At 31.8% G+C, this 20,422-nt stretch overlaps 1 protein-coding gene across 1 annotated transcript; it reads left to right on the forward strand.

The window, feature by feature from the left end:
• Positions 1-615: 615 nt before the first annotated feature.
• Positions 616-10,816, forward strand: LOC139511803 (uncharacterized). Its single transcript, XM_071298889.1, has 2 exons — positions 616-921; positions 9,869-10,816. The coding sequence occupies exons 1-2, from the start codon at positions 636-638 to the stop codon at positions 10,525-10,527; spliced, it is 945 nt and encodes a 314-aa protein (XP_071154990.1). The 5' UTR covers positions 616-635; the 3' UTR covers positions 10,528-10,816.
• The last annotated feature ends 9,606 nt before the right edge of the window (positions 10,817-20,422 follow it).

Consider the following 20,422-nt stretch of genomic DNA (forward strand, 5'->3'; position numbering starts at 1 on the left):
CATTACAATTACATGAATTCTGTTTTGTGGTGTTTTTTATTTTATTGATACTTAATTTCGAGATGGAGAAAATAAAAACATTAAAAAAAACACTGTATCTACATAAAACAAAATTCAACGAATATATATATTGTTTTTTAAATACATTGTTTTCTTTGTAATGTTAGAATAAAAAATAAAAAATAAGAATATTTTAATCAATGGTGTGGAAGCTCGATTCCCCATATAAAATTTACTTACGTGTGTTTAAACGTGAATCCTAACTTCACATTTGATAGAAAAAATACTATAATTAATGAAACATGTAATACAGAACTGTTACTTGACGAACACTGGAATATGTTTTCATACCTATCAAATAAATATAATCAGCAGATTTGCTGTACCGAGTGTCGGTAATAGGGTGTAGTACATGATTCTATGAATCCCATCAACATTAACGGTTTGGCACTTATAAAACTTTTGGACAAATTGCACCTTTCAAAATCAAAATCAACAATTAGGCCTTAAGAAAAGAGATTTTATTTGTCAAAGATAAATTTTAGTACAAAAGTAATGAACGAGTATTGTTAATTCATTATTTTACGTATATTGTATATTGATTTATAGATGGCACAAGCAATGATCCAAATTCCATGGATCTAGGCTCCGATTTTTGTGGCAACGTTGAAGACTTAAGACAAGAAAATATTCTCCAGAGTTCAACTGCACAGGTTAAAAACGTAAATGAAAGCAGTCAAGAACCGTTGCAGTTATTTGCAAAACCAATCAGACCGAATACAAAATCTACGGCCATCAGAGATATATGTATAAGATTGAAAGAGCACAAGTGGTCCTTACTTGCATTTGTGTGTGGTGTTATCCTGACACTAGCGATAGTTGTCCCTGTGATGGTTGTGAACTGCTCATCTTCGGAAAAGGGTATACTTTATTTCTGTTAATCTATTATGATTGAGATTGGTCAAATAGTCATCAATGTGGAAAAAAACAACTTCAATTTTTTTTTATATTGACATTAAAGTTTTCAAAACTAAATCAAGTATTGCAGTTTCGAGGTCTCTTACTATATCTAAAAATAGTTTTTTGTGTGCAGACATAGTCCTTTCGTCACATTTTGACCGGAGTTACTAAACTCATATACCCCAGAAAATGCACTTTCCTTTTAAAACACGCATCTACTTATTTTAAAATCAATTTTATAACATCCTTTTGGCAAAGTATTATACTTAAGGGTGTTCGCTACTATATTGTAGAATAACAAGCTTTTTAAAAGACTTTTATAGATTTATAATATAATTAAAGGAACTAAAAAGACAGAAATAAATGAATGATTCGTGCGCTTGTTTTGAAAATATAAGCTACTGAGAAACTTAGCTTAATTTGTACAAACGCACAAACTAAAAGTGATCAAGTACATTAAAGAAAAGTAAATAAAAACTCTCACTTCTATGACAGTTGCATCAAATTCCGTTATATTTACAACGATGCGTGAACAAAACAGACGTAATAAACAAAAGTCAAAATATGGGTATAGCAGTCATCACCGTGTTACAATCTCAAAACAAACAATCATTTACTAAATTTAGTGCTATAAAACCAGGTTCAATCCACAATTTTCTACATCTGAAAATGCCTTTACCAAGTAAGGAATATGACAGTTGTTGTCCATTCGTTTGATGTGTTTTGTTATTTGATTTTGCAATTTGATAAAGGAATTTACGATTGTATTTTCCTCGGAGTTCAGTATTTTTGTGATTTTACTTTTTTTTACATTTACGTTGCAAAATGCATTTACCTTTAAAGGCACGTATCATTCTATCTTAGAATCAATTTGTACGACATAGTTGACATAATACTATGCTTTCACAAGATGGAAACAAGATAACCTTCTAAACATCAACAGAAATTGAATAAAATTCGGTGGAATGTCCGGACGATACAATCATGGTTGCGTTCCGTTAAAAATGTCACTGTTATAAATTTACTGTTAATGGACGAACGTTCGGTTTTGTCGTGGCCTGTCGTGCAAAATGTCAAAAACATATTTCGAGTGGTCACATCAGCTACGACATGTCCACGATGGTTCCACGATGGGGACAAGACAGAAAAAAAATGTAATTGAACTGTCGTGGGTTTGTTGCAAGTCGGTCGTGTGACAGTCGTGCGATAACCGTACGACAATCGTGAGTTTTGAGTTCAGTATTTTTGTGATTTTACTTTTTACCAACCAACGTTGGGCGTTTCCCTGGTTCCTTTACTGTTCAAGGGCTAGAGTCAACGCTTTTAAACATCAATTCTCTGTAATAATAGACCAAATATGAAAAATTTTGGCCAGATTATTTGTTTTCGATTACTTTTTTTTTAAGTTGAAATGGTCCAAACTAACAGTCAAATTAAAAAAAATCAATAAAAAAAATCTGACTAGTCTGGTTGCCATGGAAACCACGTGACATCATATGCATATATTAGTATAGCAAGGAGAAATGGCTAACATTGTATTTTATGGTAAAAATGAGATAAAGCATTTCATTTTTTGTTATTTTCATGGGTATAAGAGAAGATTTCGATCATTTAAACTGCTAACTGACAAATTTGTCGAATAAAAACAGTTTTTTGGTACATAAGGTGGTCCACTTAACACAAAAATCGACATGATTTTTGCCGTTTTTTGTCATTTTTTACATCTGATTTTACCAAAAACGCAGAAATCCTCACATAAAAGACTATAAAATATAAAATTATGGATGTTTTGTCAACAAAAAGCTGCAAAAAAATTCTTGGGTAAATGTTGCAGAAAGTTGCCAATAGAGGAATATTAGTCATTGTAATTTACCCTGAAATTCCACCTTTTTTAGGTTCTATTTGTAAATAAATATTTCATATGAATATTTTCATGATAAAATAGTCCTTTCTTATGAAAACAACTATGTTTAGATGTATTGCGGGTAATTGTATCATATTACATATTCCAGCAATTAAACATTTCATGCTCAAACTAATCTGGATGTAATTTCGAAAAATGAGTTATTTCCCTTTTTTGAAAGGAGTAGGTCCAGTAAGACCCCTTTTTGACCCCAAAATATAGCAGTTTTATCGGATTGTAAAAACTTTTAGTTATTTATTGGACAGTAGAATGCTTCTGCTACATAAATATGGGCTGTTTTGGACAATACAATGCACATATATCGGGTACTAACACCATTAAGTCATGCTAAATTACTGAAATCTTCACAATTCTATCATTTTAGTTAAATTTTAGACGGTTTTCGTGTAAAACGAAAGTGGCCGCATTTGTGTTCATCCTTAATATTGAAATGTAAGCTGTATTTAATGATAATACATCACATATATAAAGGTTGAGAATGAACACGGATGCGGCCACTTTCATTTTGGACAAAAACCATCCGAAAAGTGACATTTTTTGGCATATTTGGTAGATTTTTTCTATTTGAGCTTGAATTGGATCGTTTTTAATGACTAAATCAGTTAAAATCTTTCACATAAACTAATTGATTCAAATGAAATAGACACTTAAGTGTTTAAAAAGGGGTCAAAATCTTTTGTCAAATGAGCCTGAAATTTGAGGCCAAAATCAGTCCTTACCGGACCTACTCCTTTTCGTTCAAGAGATAGAGAAAAAAAACTTTAGCAGCAATAATATTTAGGAGACAACTTGATTATACTATTTCTGGATCACTTTTCCTCACTAGACAGCTGTCGGCGGAAAGGAAATTAGCAAATGAAAAAATTAATATTTTATCAAATTTAACCAACAACTTTAAAAAAAAATTATTAGAAAATAATTATTAGTTTTAAATTATAGGGTAGTTAATAATGTTGATATTATAACTGCTTTGCAACAAAACATAAGTAAAAAAATATAACTATGTTTTATATATAAAATATATAACCGGTAAAATCACGGTTTCATACTAAAAATGTTCAAAGGCAAATCTCGTGAATCTTTCATATAAATACGGAGTACTTCAGCTATTTATTTTAATACTGCAATTACATACGTTTGAATATGAGCAAAAGAAAAAAATCGAATTTTACCAATGCAAAACTACAGTGCCCAGTTTCATCCTAAATGTAACAAAGAAGATGTGGTATGATTGCCAATGAGACAACTGTCCATAAGAGACCAGAAATAAAATCCCTAATAAATTATGTCATCTATATTAAAACGCATCAAATAATAGTTTAAATCTGTGTTAAAATCATTTTGTTATCACAAGTTATGGAACTGTTTACAAAGGAAATTTACTTATTTGATAAAAAAAAAAAAAAACAAAAAAAAAACAGATGCTCCGCAGGGCGCAGCTTTACACAACCGCATAGGCTGAACCCTGAACGGTTGGGGCAAGTATGGACACAACATTCAAGCTGGATTCAGCTCTGGATTGCGATTAAATAGTTGACACAGCATAGGTTTCTGACACAGAATAAATGTGGTCTAATGAACTTTAAATACTTTTTTTTGCCTTTAAGCAATTCACTATGCTGTTGAAAATTTATCCTCTCAAAAAAATGTTTGAAGAAATTTTCCTTTTATTTATGAAATCTAAAATGAGAAAAATTGAACCCCCCTCCCCCCCCCCCCCAATTTTTTTTCACATCCCCCTTTCCCTTATTCCAAAACTGATCTCAATTCAAACTTCTAATGGAGTTTGCAACAATAACTATTCATTTAAATACATCATAAAATATTAAAATGTAAAAAAAGTGCTTGTTATCACTGAATGGTAAAGATTGTTTTAATTTATCAATTGGTAGTAAAAGTGAATATACATTGTATATTGTATAAAACAATGATTTAAGTTGATTCAACTACTATTCTGGACAAAGAATGATAACTCCAATTTAAAATTTCTTGCTATTGCACAATATTGTGCAATTAGATATTTCTTGCTATTGCGCAATACTGTGCAATTGAAAATACTTGCTATTGTACAACACTGTGCAATTGAAGATTTCTTGCTATTGCGCAATACTGTGCAATTGAAAATTTCTTGCTATTGCACAATACTGTGCAATTGTAGATTTCTTGCTATTGCTGAATACTATGCAATTGAAAATTTCTTGCTATTGCACAATACTTAATATGATAATTTTGGATCCTGATTTGGATCAACTTGATAACTGGGCCCATAATCAAAAATCTAAGTACATGTTTAGATTCAGCATATCAAAGAAGCCCAAGAATTCAATTTTTTTTAAATCAAACTTAGTTTAATTTTGGACCCTTTGGACCTTAATGTAGACCAATTTGAAAACGGGACCAAAAATTAAGAATCTACATACACAGTTAGATTCGGCATATCAAAGAACCCCAATTATTCAATTTTTGATGAAATCAAACAAAGTTTAATTTTTGACCCTTTGGGCCCCTTATTCCTAAAATATTGAGACCAAAACTCCCAAAGTCAATTCCAACCTTCCTTTTATGGTTATAAACCTTGTGTTTAAATTTCATAGATTTCTATTTACTTATACTAAAGTTATGGTGCGAAAACCAAGAAAAATGCTTATTTGGGCCCCTTTTTGGCCCCTTATTCCTAAACTGTTGCGACCTCAACTCATAAAATCAATCCAATCCTTCCTTTTGTGGTCATAAACCTTGTGTCAAAATTTCATAGATTTCTATTTACTTAAACTAAAGTTATAGTGCAAAAACCAAATGTCTTCGGACGACGACGATGACGTCGACGCAGACGACGACGCCAACGTGATACCAATGTACTACCAAAAAAATGTCAATTTTTGCGGTCGTATAAAAATGGAAAATGGTGTGAGCAAAAAATCAATTCTTAATTTTGTCTACTTTTGACTAGTGAAGTGTACAAATTTTCAAATAAATATTTTAATTATTCTATAGAATCTCCCCCATTTTTAAATTGAATATTTTTTTATATTTTGTAATACCACAAAAACAAGTATGAGTAAATTCTGTTTGTTAACTGCTAAATTACTTAATAAACTTACTTTATTTGAAAATTTATCAAAAGAATGTATATTTATACATGTAATATTAGAAATGTAATTAAGAAATTACTTTATATCCAGATTAAATCACCAAATATGCATAAATTCCAGAGTTTTGTTTTTGCCTAAAACCATGTTCGGCAATAGGGCGAATAATCATCATCAGATTTCAGGAAATAAGCTGACAATTTCAGGCAATAACTTAATGCCTAGGCGTTAGCTTATTGCATAGAATTTAAGCTTAATGCCTAATTTCACTTATTGCCGCTAACATATATAACAACAACAACAACAAAAACACTCAAAAGAAAACACCAAAACCTTTTTTCTTTTAAAAATAATTAAAGTATGAATACTGTACGAAAGAACAACAGTAGCACTGTCACTGATACTTATTAAAATTAGCATCTGCCTAAAGTACACTTCATTCCAAAATTACGGTTTTTCAACAAAGATGTAGTACTTTGTCCTCTAACCTTTACTTTAATTGAATTGAAGAAAAAAAATTACCAAGTTATATGTTCAGTTTTAATTCAAATGAGTTTTTACTTAATTACATGAAGAATACGTGTTTTGGTATTGCCTAAAACCATGTTCGGCAATAGGGCGAATAATCATCATCAGATTTCAGGAAATAAGCTGAAAATTTCAGGCAATAACTTAATGCCTGGGCGTTAGCTTATTACCTAGGATTTAAGCTTAATGCCTAATTTCACTTATTGCCGCTAACATATATAACAACAACAAAAAAACACTCAAAAGAAAACACCAAAACATTTTTTTCTTTTAAAAATAATTAAAGTATGAATACAGTACGAAAGAACAACAGTAGCACTGCCACTGATACTTATTAAAATTAGCATCTGCCTAAAGTACACTTCATTCCAAAATTACAGTTTTTCAACAAAGATGTAGTATTTTGTCCTCTAACCTTTACTTTAATTGAATTGAAGAAAACAAATTACCAAGTTATATGTTCAGTTTTGATTCAAACGAGTTTTTATGCCCTACCTACGATAGTAGAGGGGCATTATGTTTTCTGGTCTGTGCGTCCGTTCGTCCGTCTGTCTGTCTGTCTGTCTGTCTGTCCGTTCGTTCGTCTGTTGGTTCGTCCGTCTGTCCCGCTTCAGGTTCAAGTTTTTGGTCAAGGTAGTTTTTGATGAAGTTGAAGTCCAATCAACTTGAAACTTAGTACACATGTTCCTTATGATATGATCTTTCTAATTTTAAAGCCAAATTAAACTTTTGACTCCAATTTCACGGTCAACTGAACATAGAAAATGAAAGTGCATGTTTCAGGTTAAAGTTTTTGGCCGAGGTAGTTTTTGATGAAGTTGAAGTCCAATCAACTTGAAACTTAGTACACATGTTCCCTATGATATTATCTTTTTAATTTTAATGCCTTATTATATTTTTTATCCAATTTCACGGTCCATTGAACATGGAAAATGATAGTGCGAGTGGGGCATTCGTGTACTTTGGACACATTCTTGTTACTTAATTACTTGAAGAATACGCTGTAAAATAAATTGATTCTCTAAATCCACAATTTTTAAACATAAAACCCAAATTTTCCATAAATATAATGAACTTAGTAATGAACCCATTTTGTTTATCTCTGTATTTAAAGAAAATCATTTGAAGCATCCATCCCAAAATTGTTTTATTTTAGTGCCTCTCTATTTCTTAATTTTTTGTGCAATTTTTTTTTTTTTTTTAAATATGTCACTACCCCCACCCCCTCTTTTTTTTAAGGTTTGCATTAAGGTTTTTTATTGTCAACCATAGGTCAGTCATTTGAACAAACATATTCAACAAACACCAACATCAATATAACATGTTAGTTAGATTATATGGTGGAAATTGTCTGGTATGATAGAAAACATATGAAAAATTAATCTACATGAAGAGTTTACACCCCTAATATGACCTAATTTGAATTATCCGCCATTGATTTAAAATATATTTACCCAAAATAGTTTTTCATTAATGATTAGCTGAATACCTAATCTTTAAGTGTAGTGAGTCGTGTTTTGGCTATATTTCTGCGAAAAAAATATTTTAGGGACCAAATTTGGTCGAATTTTACTCTTTTTGCTTAAGACCCACAGTACCTGAAATAGCTATTAGCTCTGATATTCTATACTGTATTTCACCGTATAAGATTTACTTTAATAAATATATTTTTATAAAGCATATTCTGTTGTTCATTTAATGATAAACTTTTTAAAGCTATCTGCCATAATAAATGAGCTGTGCATAATTGAAATTTGGTCATTTTGAGGTAAATTTTTCCTTGGTTGCTAAGGAAATTTATGTTCCTTGGCAACCGACAAGAAGGACTGGGATGATTAAGATTTTAAACTGATTTTTATGAATAATGCAACTAACTTTGATGTTAGAGGTAGTTTTTCTATCACAATATTTTTTTTATGTGGCCAGCTGTTGGTTGATGCATACAGAGAATCGATGTTAAAGAACCATATTTTGCCCTTCTTGGAGTCCGGGAAGGCGCCTATTAAGCAAAGCTAACCAGAATCGTTCTGATGGAATAGCCATCCTCTTTTAACGGTAGACGGTATGTTTTTCCAAACATACATTCCCGCTGAATTGTATTCTTCTAAATCAAACGAAAATATGTTGGCCGACGAACGTACCACTGTCGTACGACAGACAATCAATGTTGTGCGAGCATTGTACGAAATTTGGTATTCGTGAGACAATCTGTATCTTCCGACAGTCGTGAGATTGTCGTACGACAGTCGTGTGACAATTGTTTGATTAAAATGGTTTATGTTGATACTCACGACAATGTGTTTATCGCACGACAGTCGCACGACGGTTGTAAATAAACTCATCATAGACACTTTCACGAAGGCCACAAGACAGTGACAAGACACAAAATCGTAGAGCAAAAAGGTGCATGTCCAATTTTCGTCCCACAACACACGACAGCGCCACAATACTCAAAATATCGTGCGACTGTCGTGCGATTATCGTACGACGACCACAGATGACCCGCGATTTGACCAAATGTCATGTCGTGGCGCTGCATAGATGTGTCGTGGGCTTGTTGTGACCAGGGCTAAACTGAACACAGAAAGAGACTTGTTTTGTACGTTCATAAAATATAACATTGGAAGATATTTAAAAGTTATATATACGATATCAATTTCGCTTCATAATAAAGACCGTATGGTGAGATATAGTATTTACATTATACAACGACGATATTAAGACTGGTTGATAGTTGCCTCATTAGTTATTAAGTCTCCTTATTTTAACCTCAATTACTATTTCAAATTTCTTTATATTTGGACTCTGTTAACAAAATAAAATTGACAAAAACATAAAACAAATCCTAAAGTCAAGGTACTATTTGAATTCGACTTACTTAGATAAGAAAACTCCAAGCAGTGAATATAAAAGAGGGACGAAAGATACCAAAGGGACAGTCAAACTCATAAATCTAAAACAAACTGACAACGCCATGGCTAAAAATAAAAAAGACAAACAGAAAAACAATAGTACACACGACACAACATAGAAAACTAAAGAATAAACAACACGAACCCCACCAAAAACTAGGGGTGATCTCAGGTGCTCCGGAAGGTATAACATTTTCCTAAGTCTAACTAATAATATCACGGAACAGAAAAATAAGTATGAAAGCTAATCTATAAATAGCAGGTGTCTGATCTTCAATAGAAACTGGAATCGAAGTTCATAGGATATATGCCTCAATTATAATAATCTAATACATCTAAGACACGCCAACTGATCCTGGAACATGTACATATTTTTCCAAGACTCATTTCATTTAATTATCAAAGTTTTTTTTATTTTAAGTTTTTTTTTAGATTTGTTTATTGGTTTATTTTAGATGATCAGGCTGGATATTTATTTACTTTGAAATTTGATAGAGAGTCGACTCATTCATCACTGTTCCTGTCTGATGATCATACAGTGCTGGGTAATTCATTCACTAAAGAAACACCGAATCCCGTGAATCATCCGAAACAGTTTAACACTTACATAGGAACAATAGGAGATAGATGCTTAACTTCTACAAGTAAACTATACTTTGAGATTACGTTCTCGTACGAAATATTAGGGTGGATAAACTCAACAAACTTAGTCCTCGAAGTAGCAGTGGCTAGTCGTGAAAAATTAGACAGCCAACATTATGTCGGATACCACGGCTGGTCGTTTATTTTAAGCAATTGCAATACTAGCATTTGCCTTAAATCCACATCTGGTTCTACGAAGACGGTTGAAAAAGTTAAGATAATAAGTAGCAGTAATACAGCCGGTACAGTGATCACAGGAAGACTTGGATTTTTTGTTAACATGGACCGTCATGAGTTTTCAGTTATTGACAAGGACAGTTCGAAAATCTTGTCAACGTTTACAAAGGTAGTGTCTGCTGATCAGCTTTGTCTAGCGTTTGGTATTTATAACCACCAAATTCTTGAAACAAAACTGAAAATAATGTATTCTTACGATTTCAAAAATCTTCCAATTATCAATGTTGTTGCTTAGATAATAGGGTTACTTATAGTGGGAACATTGTACCAAGCAGTTTGTTAGTATCTTAATACACTTACTCGAAAGTGTTATGTAACATACTGTGAGGGACAATAATCCTCTTTAATAGTGTAGTATTTTAATCATAATATAGAACGTACTATTTCAGTATTTGATGAAGCTTCTGCCACCTCCTTAAGCTCTGATGTACGCATTCAGGACGCAATATCATTTGCCGCCTTCTTGTGTACATTTTGTTTAATTGCGTGCACGTTGAAAAGCATCCAAGTTGACATAAATGTGGAGTCTTTATAATTTTACCATCCTTTAAATAGATGGTTAATCGAAATAAAAAATATGCAATTGTGAAATTTGAAAGTTTGTGTTATTTCAAGCATGCATGTGAATGAAACGTTTAACTTCTGTCAAATTTTGTGTGATTTTATGCGATATATGGTAAATGATTTTCTGGGTAAACGGTCCAAGTCTGAGAAACAATTTGATTTTTTGCAGTTTAAATATAAAGAATTAAACATCTGTCCCTCAAGTGGAACAAAATTTCATTTAACTAATGAAGAAATAATTGGGTCCCTATTGTACAATTATCGTTTTCATCGCCATACCAAGGGTTGTTAGGGGTATAGAAATATTGTCATTCGTTCATCCCAGTGGGTTGTCAATTTTCCTGTGTGGGATGTTTAAATTCGAAATAAGGTCCGAACCACCGATGCTGATAACTCTGAGCATTAGGAATTCTCGCAACAACTCTTTGTGAGGTCCGTACGTGGTCTGCTGCAAGGTTAAATTGTGATACCTACCAATTTAGCTGCATTTCAACTCAACGGATTTTTTTCTGTCTGCTACGTATATTCAAATAAAAATATCAGTAAAAATATTGGCAAATATAAAATTTCTGTTTATCAAAGTAATCAACATGAAAAATTTCATATTGTATTATGATTATATATTGCATTATAAACACATAGCAAAGAGGGGGATATAGCAGATCGTTACCCAGAGAAAACATTGTCATCAGAGGTTAAAGTGAAGAGCAATGGGCTTACATCGTCGAAAATAACATTGGATTTTTCATCAAAATTCAAATGACAAACTTAAATATCTTTTACAATTGATAATGTATCTTTAAATTCAAAATTTTATCCATCTCCATCCATGTCTTGTTTGATGTAATATTTCACAATCGTAATTGAAAAATCGTAAATGGCAAATTTCTATGAAACTAGAGTAAGTATACTAAATATAGTGTCAAGGAACAGTTGATATATATTCTCATCAGAGAAATTATTTAGAAATAGCCAAACTTTAATAGTTTAAATTCAAGGACCTTTTACAAATATCACTGCTTGAGAAATAAATATAGAGGAAAAAACACTTCATTTTACTGATTGTTCAAGTTATCTATCGATGATCTCTTTTCTTCTACTTAACATGATTCCAATGGAGAAACAAAATAACGTATTATAGTACACAATACTTAAAAAGCTCACTTAAACTTTAGACTTCATTCGTACCTACAATTATAGTACTTCAAAACACAAAAGTTACTAAAACTGACAATGGAAATCACACAGCTGTTTCATTCTTGGCAAAACCCTACCTATAAGCAGCAAGTGCATGATCAAGTACATTAAATAGCTATATATACTGCTCTTTGAAAAACTGAATATGCAGGCAATTTTAAGAAAACATTTGTATTTGTTTTGTTATTTTGTTATTTCTACCTGTCAAATTAGAATTAAATGAAAATATTTCGTTACATTTGTGTTTTGTTGATCTAGTCCTTTCTCACAATAGTATTTTAGAAGATGGCTTTTGTCGGGAACCCTTTTAAGATGTTGAAGTATGTCTGCTTTGAATCAAAATACAAAATATATTACTAGAGATGTTTAATTGCTTTACTTTTGGGCAATGGTATAGACATATACAAGGTATAAACGTCAATTTAAAACATCTGAGGAATTCAAAACTTTACATACGAAAGCACCTTCGACGAAGATCTTTTAATTTAAAGTTGTCCGTCTCAGTGAACTTTAAAGTCTAAAAAGAGGCTGCCTTTCTAGGTTATTTAGTTTCATTTATGTCGAATATACACGATTCAAATATATGATAAAAATAATTATAATTCAACATTAATATATTTATCCACACACTATCAATCAAGAAAGCCATCTGTGTGTTAAACGTTAAACATAACCAACTCGGGGGAAACAAATGTCTCTCAAAAAGTTAAACAGTTGTTCAAACTAAATTTTTTTGTTGTACAAAATACATTTGAGATCTCATTCACAAATTGTATTTTCAAATCTCTGTTTGCAGAAAAATGTCAATTAAAAATATAAAAAAGAAGTTGTGGTATAATTGCCAATGAGACAACTCTCAACAAGACACACAAAAAAATTAACAACCATACGTCACCGTACGGCCTTCAACAATGAGCATAGCCCATATCGCATAGTCAGCTATAAAAGGCCTTGAAATGAAAAATGTAAAACAATTCAAACGAGAACACTAACTGCCTTATTTATACACAAAAAAAAAGTTGATCTTCCGATTGAGCAGACATAGTATTGTAGTAGATTTGAAGTTTTTTGGCTATTTAAGATTGTGATCAGGAAAATAGGTAGACACATTGGCACTGCTATAACATTTACATATAATATCAACAAATGCAATGAACTTCATCTTGCATTCAATACAGCTTGTAAATAGATTTCTTTAAATACACCAAATTTGCAAATGGGTGAGGAAATTGACACATCGAACTACGTTGACATACTTACAATTTCGATGACAATGAGACATACAAAGAAATTTTAAAAAAAAACTCAGAACCTTGAATCCAAATTTCGTTTTTTAAACATCTGAAAATTATAAATTTTATACAGAAAACAAAAACAGTTCAGGTTGTTATAATTAAGATGCACCTCAAAAATTGTTTATTCCAAAGATACAAATATTTAAACAAATACGGTTATTATTCCCCATTTCTGGGCATTATGTTTTGTAGCATGTACGTCTGTCCGTTCATGCGTTAGTCCGTCCATCCGTTTTTCCCGTTTCAGGTTAAAGGTTTTGGTCGAGGTGGTTTTTAATGAAGTTGAAGTCCAATCAACTTGAAACTTAGTACACATCTTTCCTATGATATGATATCTCTAATTTAATGTCAAATTAGAGATGTCCCCCCATTTGCACGGTCCACTGAACAAAGAAAATGATAGTGCGGATGGCAGATCCGTGTCCTGCGGATATATTCTTGTTTTTTTTAATAAAATAGAAGCACTTTTTGATGAGTAACTATAAAATCTCCGAGGAAACGATCATTTTCGATTGCCTTTCATTGTTGAAAGATTACGATTATCAAACCATAGATAAGGAGTTTTGGAAATTGTATATTGTTATTCTACATTTTTGTTTTCTTATTATTTTTATTAATCTTCTTCAACAGATTTTGACCAGCTAGTTCCCGGAATTAAATGGGCCAATGTTGATGGAACTCTACTTTAAGGAGAATCCCCATGTGAAGTTGTGCATCTTGCTAAATAATGGTCCGAAATTGCCATCATTTCCATGCAGTAATACAGCCGGTACACTTGTCATAGGAAGACTTGGGTTTTTTGTTAACATGAATCGCAATGAGTTTTCCGTTATTAACAAGGACAGTTCGAAAATATTGTTCACGTTTATGAAAGTAGTATCCGCTGATCAGCTTTGTCTAGCGTTTGGTGTTTATAATCCTAAAAGATTTGAAACAAAACTGGAAGTTATGTATGCGTATGATTTCACAAATCTTCCAATTTTCAATGTGGTTGCTTAGATTTTTTGTTTGGAAAACACAGTTTGACCAATGTTCAACCAGCTATATTTAAAACACAATTATAATTATAGGGTCATTACACTAATAGTTATTCTTCTTTTGTGTACTAACCTTTTTATAATATAGTCCCAAATATTTCCGCAGCACAAATGTTTCGTTTGATTAAGTGTACATGGATTAGATCACAATTGACAGCTAGAATTTCAGTCCAGTATCAACGAGTGGATTGTCATAATAGCTTAACCATCTTTTATATTGAATATTGTACCGAAATGAAAATTATGCGAAGTTGCATGAACATTTGGTTCCCAATTACAACTATCATTTTAATTGGCACACCAACGGTTGACTTGGAGTATAGAAATATTGTCATATTTTGGTCTTTTTATGACCGTCATTGAAAAGTTTAATGTACTTACCATTTTTATGAAATAGTCCACAATATCTCCGCAGCCCAGATGTTTCGTTTGATTTCACGAACATGCAATTGTATCCCAATTTGAAGCTATATTGTCAGTCAAGTACCGACGAATGAAGTGTCATAATTTGCTTTGTTTGGTTGTGTAAATGAGAATATTGAATAAATGTGAACATAGTAAAATATGATTAAAAACTACAATCATTGAATGACTGGCGAACGAAAAGCATTTGTATTCGTTGAATATTTCCTGTATTTCGTTATGTGACATTTTATTTACATCAAAACAACTTCCCCTTTATTACAGCTCTAATTGTTTACTGTATATAGAACTATGGCTACTTGTGCTGTTCCTTCTGGCACCAAAATTCATGAAAAAATGGAAGTCCTTTTAGATGTGCGAGACGTAAACATATACAATCCCGTCAGGACTATCGGGACGTAAAACCAAATTTTCTCGTTTTGACACAAAAGATCTGTGTATAAAATAGTTCATCTATCTGTAGGTGAAATTCTGCAATTCAAATATTATTTATCTTTCTGACATACTCTCTTTAATCAAAAGTATCAATTTCCCGCCTTTTATGTTTGTTTTTTCTGACAAGTACTCTAAAGTGCCTGATGAGGACTTTAACTTGTCCCAGGCAATCTAAAAGCCGTTAATAATAAACCAAGCCTACCAAAAACTGTTCGGATGTTTGAAAATATAAAATATTAGTAACATTTTTAAAACTCATGGTAAACGCATGAAACTATGATATCATTAAAATTGCTTTATACATTTGAACTTTTTTAAAACATTGCTGCTTATAAGATAGATACATAATTCTTGTTCTTCTGGTCAACTAAAACACCCCGTGTCCTGTCGTGGTTATTTATTTCAGAGACAAGAGCGTGTGTTTTGTGTTGCTTTATATATTTTTTATCATTAAAATGATGTTCAACTTTACAATCTACTGTATATAATGTTTGATTTAATTATGTATTTTGAATGTTGTATGCAAGTTGCTTGACTTTAATAAAATCTTAAATCTTGGAACACTTTTTTTCTTGGGGGAATGATCCATTGTCTTTTTACATTATTTACCCCCAGTGCTTAAGTTTTTTAAGTATTATCTGTTCATACTACTGTGACTTGACTGTTAGTGTTGCTATTCGTTTTGCAATGTATTCAAAATTCTGACCAAATTATAATTTGTTTTATCGAAACATAACTGTTAGTAGTCAACAACTCGGTGTTGACATGCATATCAATAATGTGGTCCTTTTTTTAATTTCCTGTTTACAAAACTTTAAATTTTTCGAAAAACTAAGGATTGTCGTATCCCAGGCATAGATTACCTTAGCCATATTTGGCACAACTTTTTGGAATTTTGGATCCTCAATGCTTTTTAACTTTTTACTTGTTTGGCTTTATATTTTTTTTATATGAACGTCACTGATGAGTCTTATGTAGACGAAACGCGCGTCTGGAGTACTAAATTATAATCCTGGTACCTTTGATAACTATATTCAATTGGTCATACAAATTGCTGTAGAAAACCACAGTCATTGCGTTAAAAAAGAGGGACGAAAGATACCAGAGGGACAGTTAAACTCCTAAATCGTAAATAAACTTACAGCGCCATGGCCAAAAATGAAAAGGACAAACAGACAAACAACAGTACACATAACACAACATAGAAAACTAAAGATTAAACAACACGAACACCACTAAAAACTAGGGGTGATCTCAGGTGCTCCGGAAGGGTAAGCATATCCTGTTCTACATGTGGCACCCGTCGTGTTGCTAATGAGATAACAAATCCGGTAAATAGTTTTTTTGGTAGGTCACATTTATGAAAGGGAAGAAGACCGAAGTTACGACGTTCGGGACATATCCGATATCATTTGTAAAACGGTTATTCCATAACGGTCAACCAACTCGTGACATATTATCGAGATAATTTGATTTGTAATATTTGTCCGTCAAAGTAATTTCATTAACATGAACCGTCGTTTCTGTCTAAAGTTTTTTTTTGTTGGAAGAAACAATCAAGATTCAATATGTTATCACAAAGATAGAAACGTGTTTCAAGATCATTTAACCATCGTCCAGCTGATTGGTGAAGCTGTGTGAATTTTTATTCGATAAAGAACAAGCTGAGAGTAGCCGATATATAATATAAAAACTGTTAGAGATCGTATACAAAAATATCTTATACACATTGTCTATATCAAAATACAAAACAATAAGGTATGATTGCCAATGAGGCAAACCTTCACAGAGACAAATCAAAACAGAGACTAACATAGGGCACTGTACGACCTTAGTGTATACATGATAAGTTAAAGAATTCGAATTCAAATTAGAACTTTACTCGTTTCAAAATGCTTCAAAAATGCAATCATTAAATAATATTAAAAAAACAACTGATATGTGCAGGTTAGTGGTTTCACTGCACTGTTCGTGTGTGTGTGTGTGTGTGTGTGTGTGTGTTCGTATCTAAATATCTCGAGAAGTCGAGAAGAAAATATGGTGTCTCCTCTAAACGTCCTTTCTTATGATTTTTGTAACGACTTTACTATTTGAAACATCTAACACTTCATATTTAAACTTAAAGCACCTGAATGTTGTGTATGTTTGGTGCGGATGTGGAGCCTTGTCATCAAGAGCATATGCTTACAATCCACTTCCTAAGAAATTTTTACATGAGTTAAAGGTAACACAAATGTCATGGTTATATACCATTTTATCGTCCTGATATTTTAAATAAGTGCTTCATGGATTCGTATATTCTTGTATTTTTACTGCGAAGATATTTTAAAAAGTGGTAGTTATTGATTAAATAAACTGTTTAAAAGATGTCAAGTAGTTTGATCATCTTTACCGTATTGATCGACTTTAAATTTCATTACAAACAGAATGTAAAAAGATTTGCAATGACGGCGATAAATAAAAACACTATAAAGACACGAAATATGACGAAATTCATCGTTTTGTCTTTAAACATCTATGAATGAAATATAGCATAAGGCGTCTCATTCGTTGTGACTATTTTGAATATCAGTGTGTAACTTACTTGTAAACATTGCAAAACAGAAATACTGTATACATGTAGCAAGAACTTAACAAGCTAACTAAAAATAAAAGTGTTGTATATTTGCTTAAAAAATATATGTGTCCTAGTGTTAAATGATTTTAGTGTTGCATGAGTTCATAATAAGTGTTAATGGTTTACAAAAAGAGTAAACAATGTGGGTTACTAGCGTACTAAACTATAATCCTGGTACCTTTGATAACTATTATAACAAACTTTACACGGTATGAGTGTTTTTCCTAAACATGTTGTACCTTCTGGTACGGCCATAGGTTTTTGACGCAAACTAGTTAAATGTGTATATAACAACGTTCAAATCAATTTTTATTAGTACGCTCCTGACTTATGACAGATTAACTGTGATCCATAGGTTTTAAGCAATACAGAATTTTGCTTTAACAATATATGTCATTAGTCAATAAATTAGCTATAATTAGCATGTGTATTTTTATCTTTAGCAGTTGAATTAATCGAGGGTAGCATTGTTTTTAAAAGCTACGATTAAGAAATACCAATAGCAAAAAAGTTATATGTTTTTCATGACTGTCATGACTGTATTTTAATGACCAGTTGACTTCCCTCTTATTACTCGTATACACTGACAGTAGCAATTATAGGCGGTATACATGTTTATTCAAGCTTTTAAGAATTTTTTATTACAGATGAAAACTTTATATGACTTGCAACTAGATTTTGCAAAGTTAAACTTTTTAAAAGTAGAAAAACGTTTGTTTCATTAAACTGTGTAGAAGTGTAAAGTGTATACAACAGAAGAGTCAAAGGAATTGAAAGTTCCATTTAAAACACATAATTCATCTACAACATAATTCCAAAAGACCGAGATGAAAAACAAAAAATTGACTATTTGTATGTTATCAAGGTAGCCATAGATAGATAATCCCTGACGTTTAGATAACTTATGGCTATAGCATTGTCTGATGGGTAGTAATTAATGGATTCACATTATGATCTACAATGTAAATTGCATAAATGTCAGTACTGTGGATTTGTTTGTAATGTAAATGTGGTAAGCGTAACAGTCATGTCAAAGTAAATGAATGTCAATCGTTATAATTATTAGCCATGACTGTTAGTCTGACCTTTCATTCTAAGTTGACTTTTGTAGACCTTCTAATCACACTTAAGACTGATAAACATTACTTGTACCCACCTTTATAATAGCTTGGCTTCAATCGTTAAAAGTAGGTAACCCACATGAAATCAAGTGGCGTTGATTTGCAATACAAAACGAAGGACCTGATATCTTATTGGTATTTAATCATTTCAAACATGTTCTTAAATCACCTGAGATCATTCGAAAATAAACATGAACAAATAGTTTGTTGTTTGATAAAACTTTACTGATAAAAATAAATACACCGCCTTTACTATCCTTTGTGGGTGATGGCTAGCTGTAGATACCAGAATATTTAGCAAAAATCAAAAACCCTGAGATACTTTCTGTTTAAAGGAAAACACACATGTTGAAAATTGTCCTTCTCTTTGTTTTTTTTCGAAAGTAGATGGAAAGTTAATAATAACAAGTGCAAAACACTTTTCTAGAGCAGAAACGGAAGATCGCCAAGTTTACTGAGAAAATAATGGAGTGATTCTTTTAATAATAAGGATGTGACACACGTTGTAGTATGCAACGGTCTTCTTTAGGATGTTCATTTATATTAGGTAACGAGTGGGTAGAACTGAAATACAAGATCAGATGTAATGCACAAGGAAATGAGATGAGTTCGATATGTAATTTCTTCCAAAATGTTTTTTTTTTAATTTTATTTATGATACTAAATGTCATTGGATTGATTAAGGAAAAAAATGAGTAAAGATAAATGGCTTATAATTTATAAACGAATAATGGCGTTTTTGGATAACATCTTTTAGAGCATTTCGAAAATAAAGACAACAGTAGTATACCGCTGTTCAAAAACCATAAATTGATTGAGGGAATACAAATCCTGGTTTTAAATTAAATTCGAGGAAACGAAACAACAGAAACACTGAGGAGCAACAAGAAACCACATGACAATGCAACACACACACAGATATAATCGAAGTAGGTATTACCAATGTGATTTCAACTGATCGGGCGGAGCTTACATTTCAATTTGCAAAGGGACAGTCTATTTGAAGATGTGTGTGATAAGAATGATTGATTACCGTTATAATTATCATTGAATTCTAATCACCAATCAGTGTCATAAAAGGAATTTACAAAAATTGACTGGACACTTCATTGATGGGCTTATCCTAAAACACCTATCTGTAGATGGACGGTTTTTATGAGCGATCCGGTTAAACTCCGCTCAGTTAAATGAAATAAATCGAGTAATAAATCTTAATAAAATTTAAAAATAAATAAACACGTATGATAAATAACATAACCTCCACATTGCGTAGTCTTACACTAGTGATGGTAGTATGTTAACAAGAAAAAGTGTTTTCTAATAAATTAATCAAAGGTGCCTCTTACCTATTTGTTTTCTTATGTTTAACAGAACCCGTATTAACGAAAAATAGAAGTACGATTCCGTATGCCTTCTGAATTTCTGTTCATGAACTCGTACC

The sequence above is a fragment of the Mytilus edulis genome, chromosome 2 (assembly GCF_963676685.1).
Source record: "Mytilus edulis chromosome 2, xbMytEdul2.2, whole genome shotgun sequence".
Lineage (NCBI taxonomy): Eukaryota > Metazoa > Mollusca > Bivalvia > Mytilida > Mytilidae > Mytilus > Mytilus edulis.

Bases quoted from the DNA above. Each gene is read 5' to 3' on its own strand.
- LOC139511803 (XM_071298889.1), top strand. From the start codon at position 636: ATGGATCTAGGCTCCGATTTTTGTGGCAACGTTGAAGACTTAAGACAA. The intron at 922-9,868 runs GTATACTTTATT...GGTTTATTTTAG, and splicing joins CTGCTCATCTTCGGAAAAGG to ATGATCAGGCTGGATATTTA.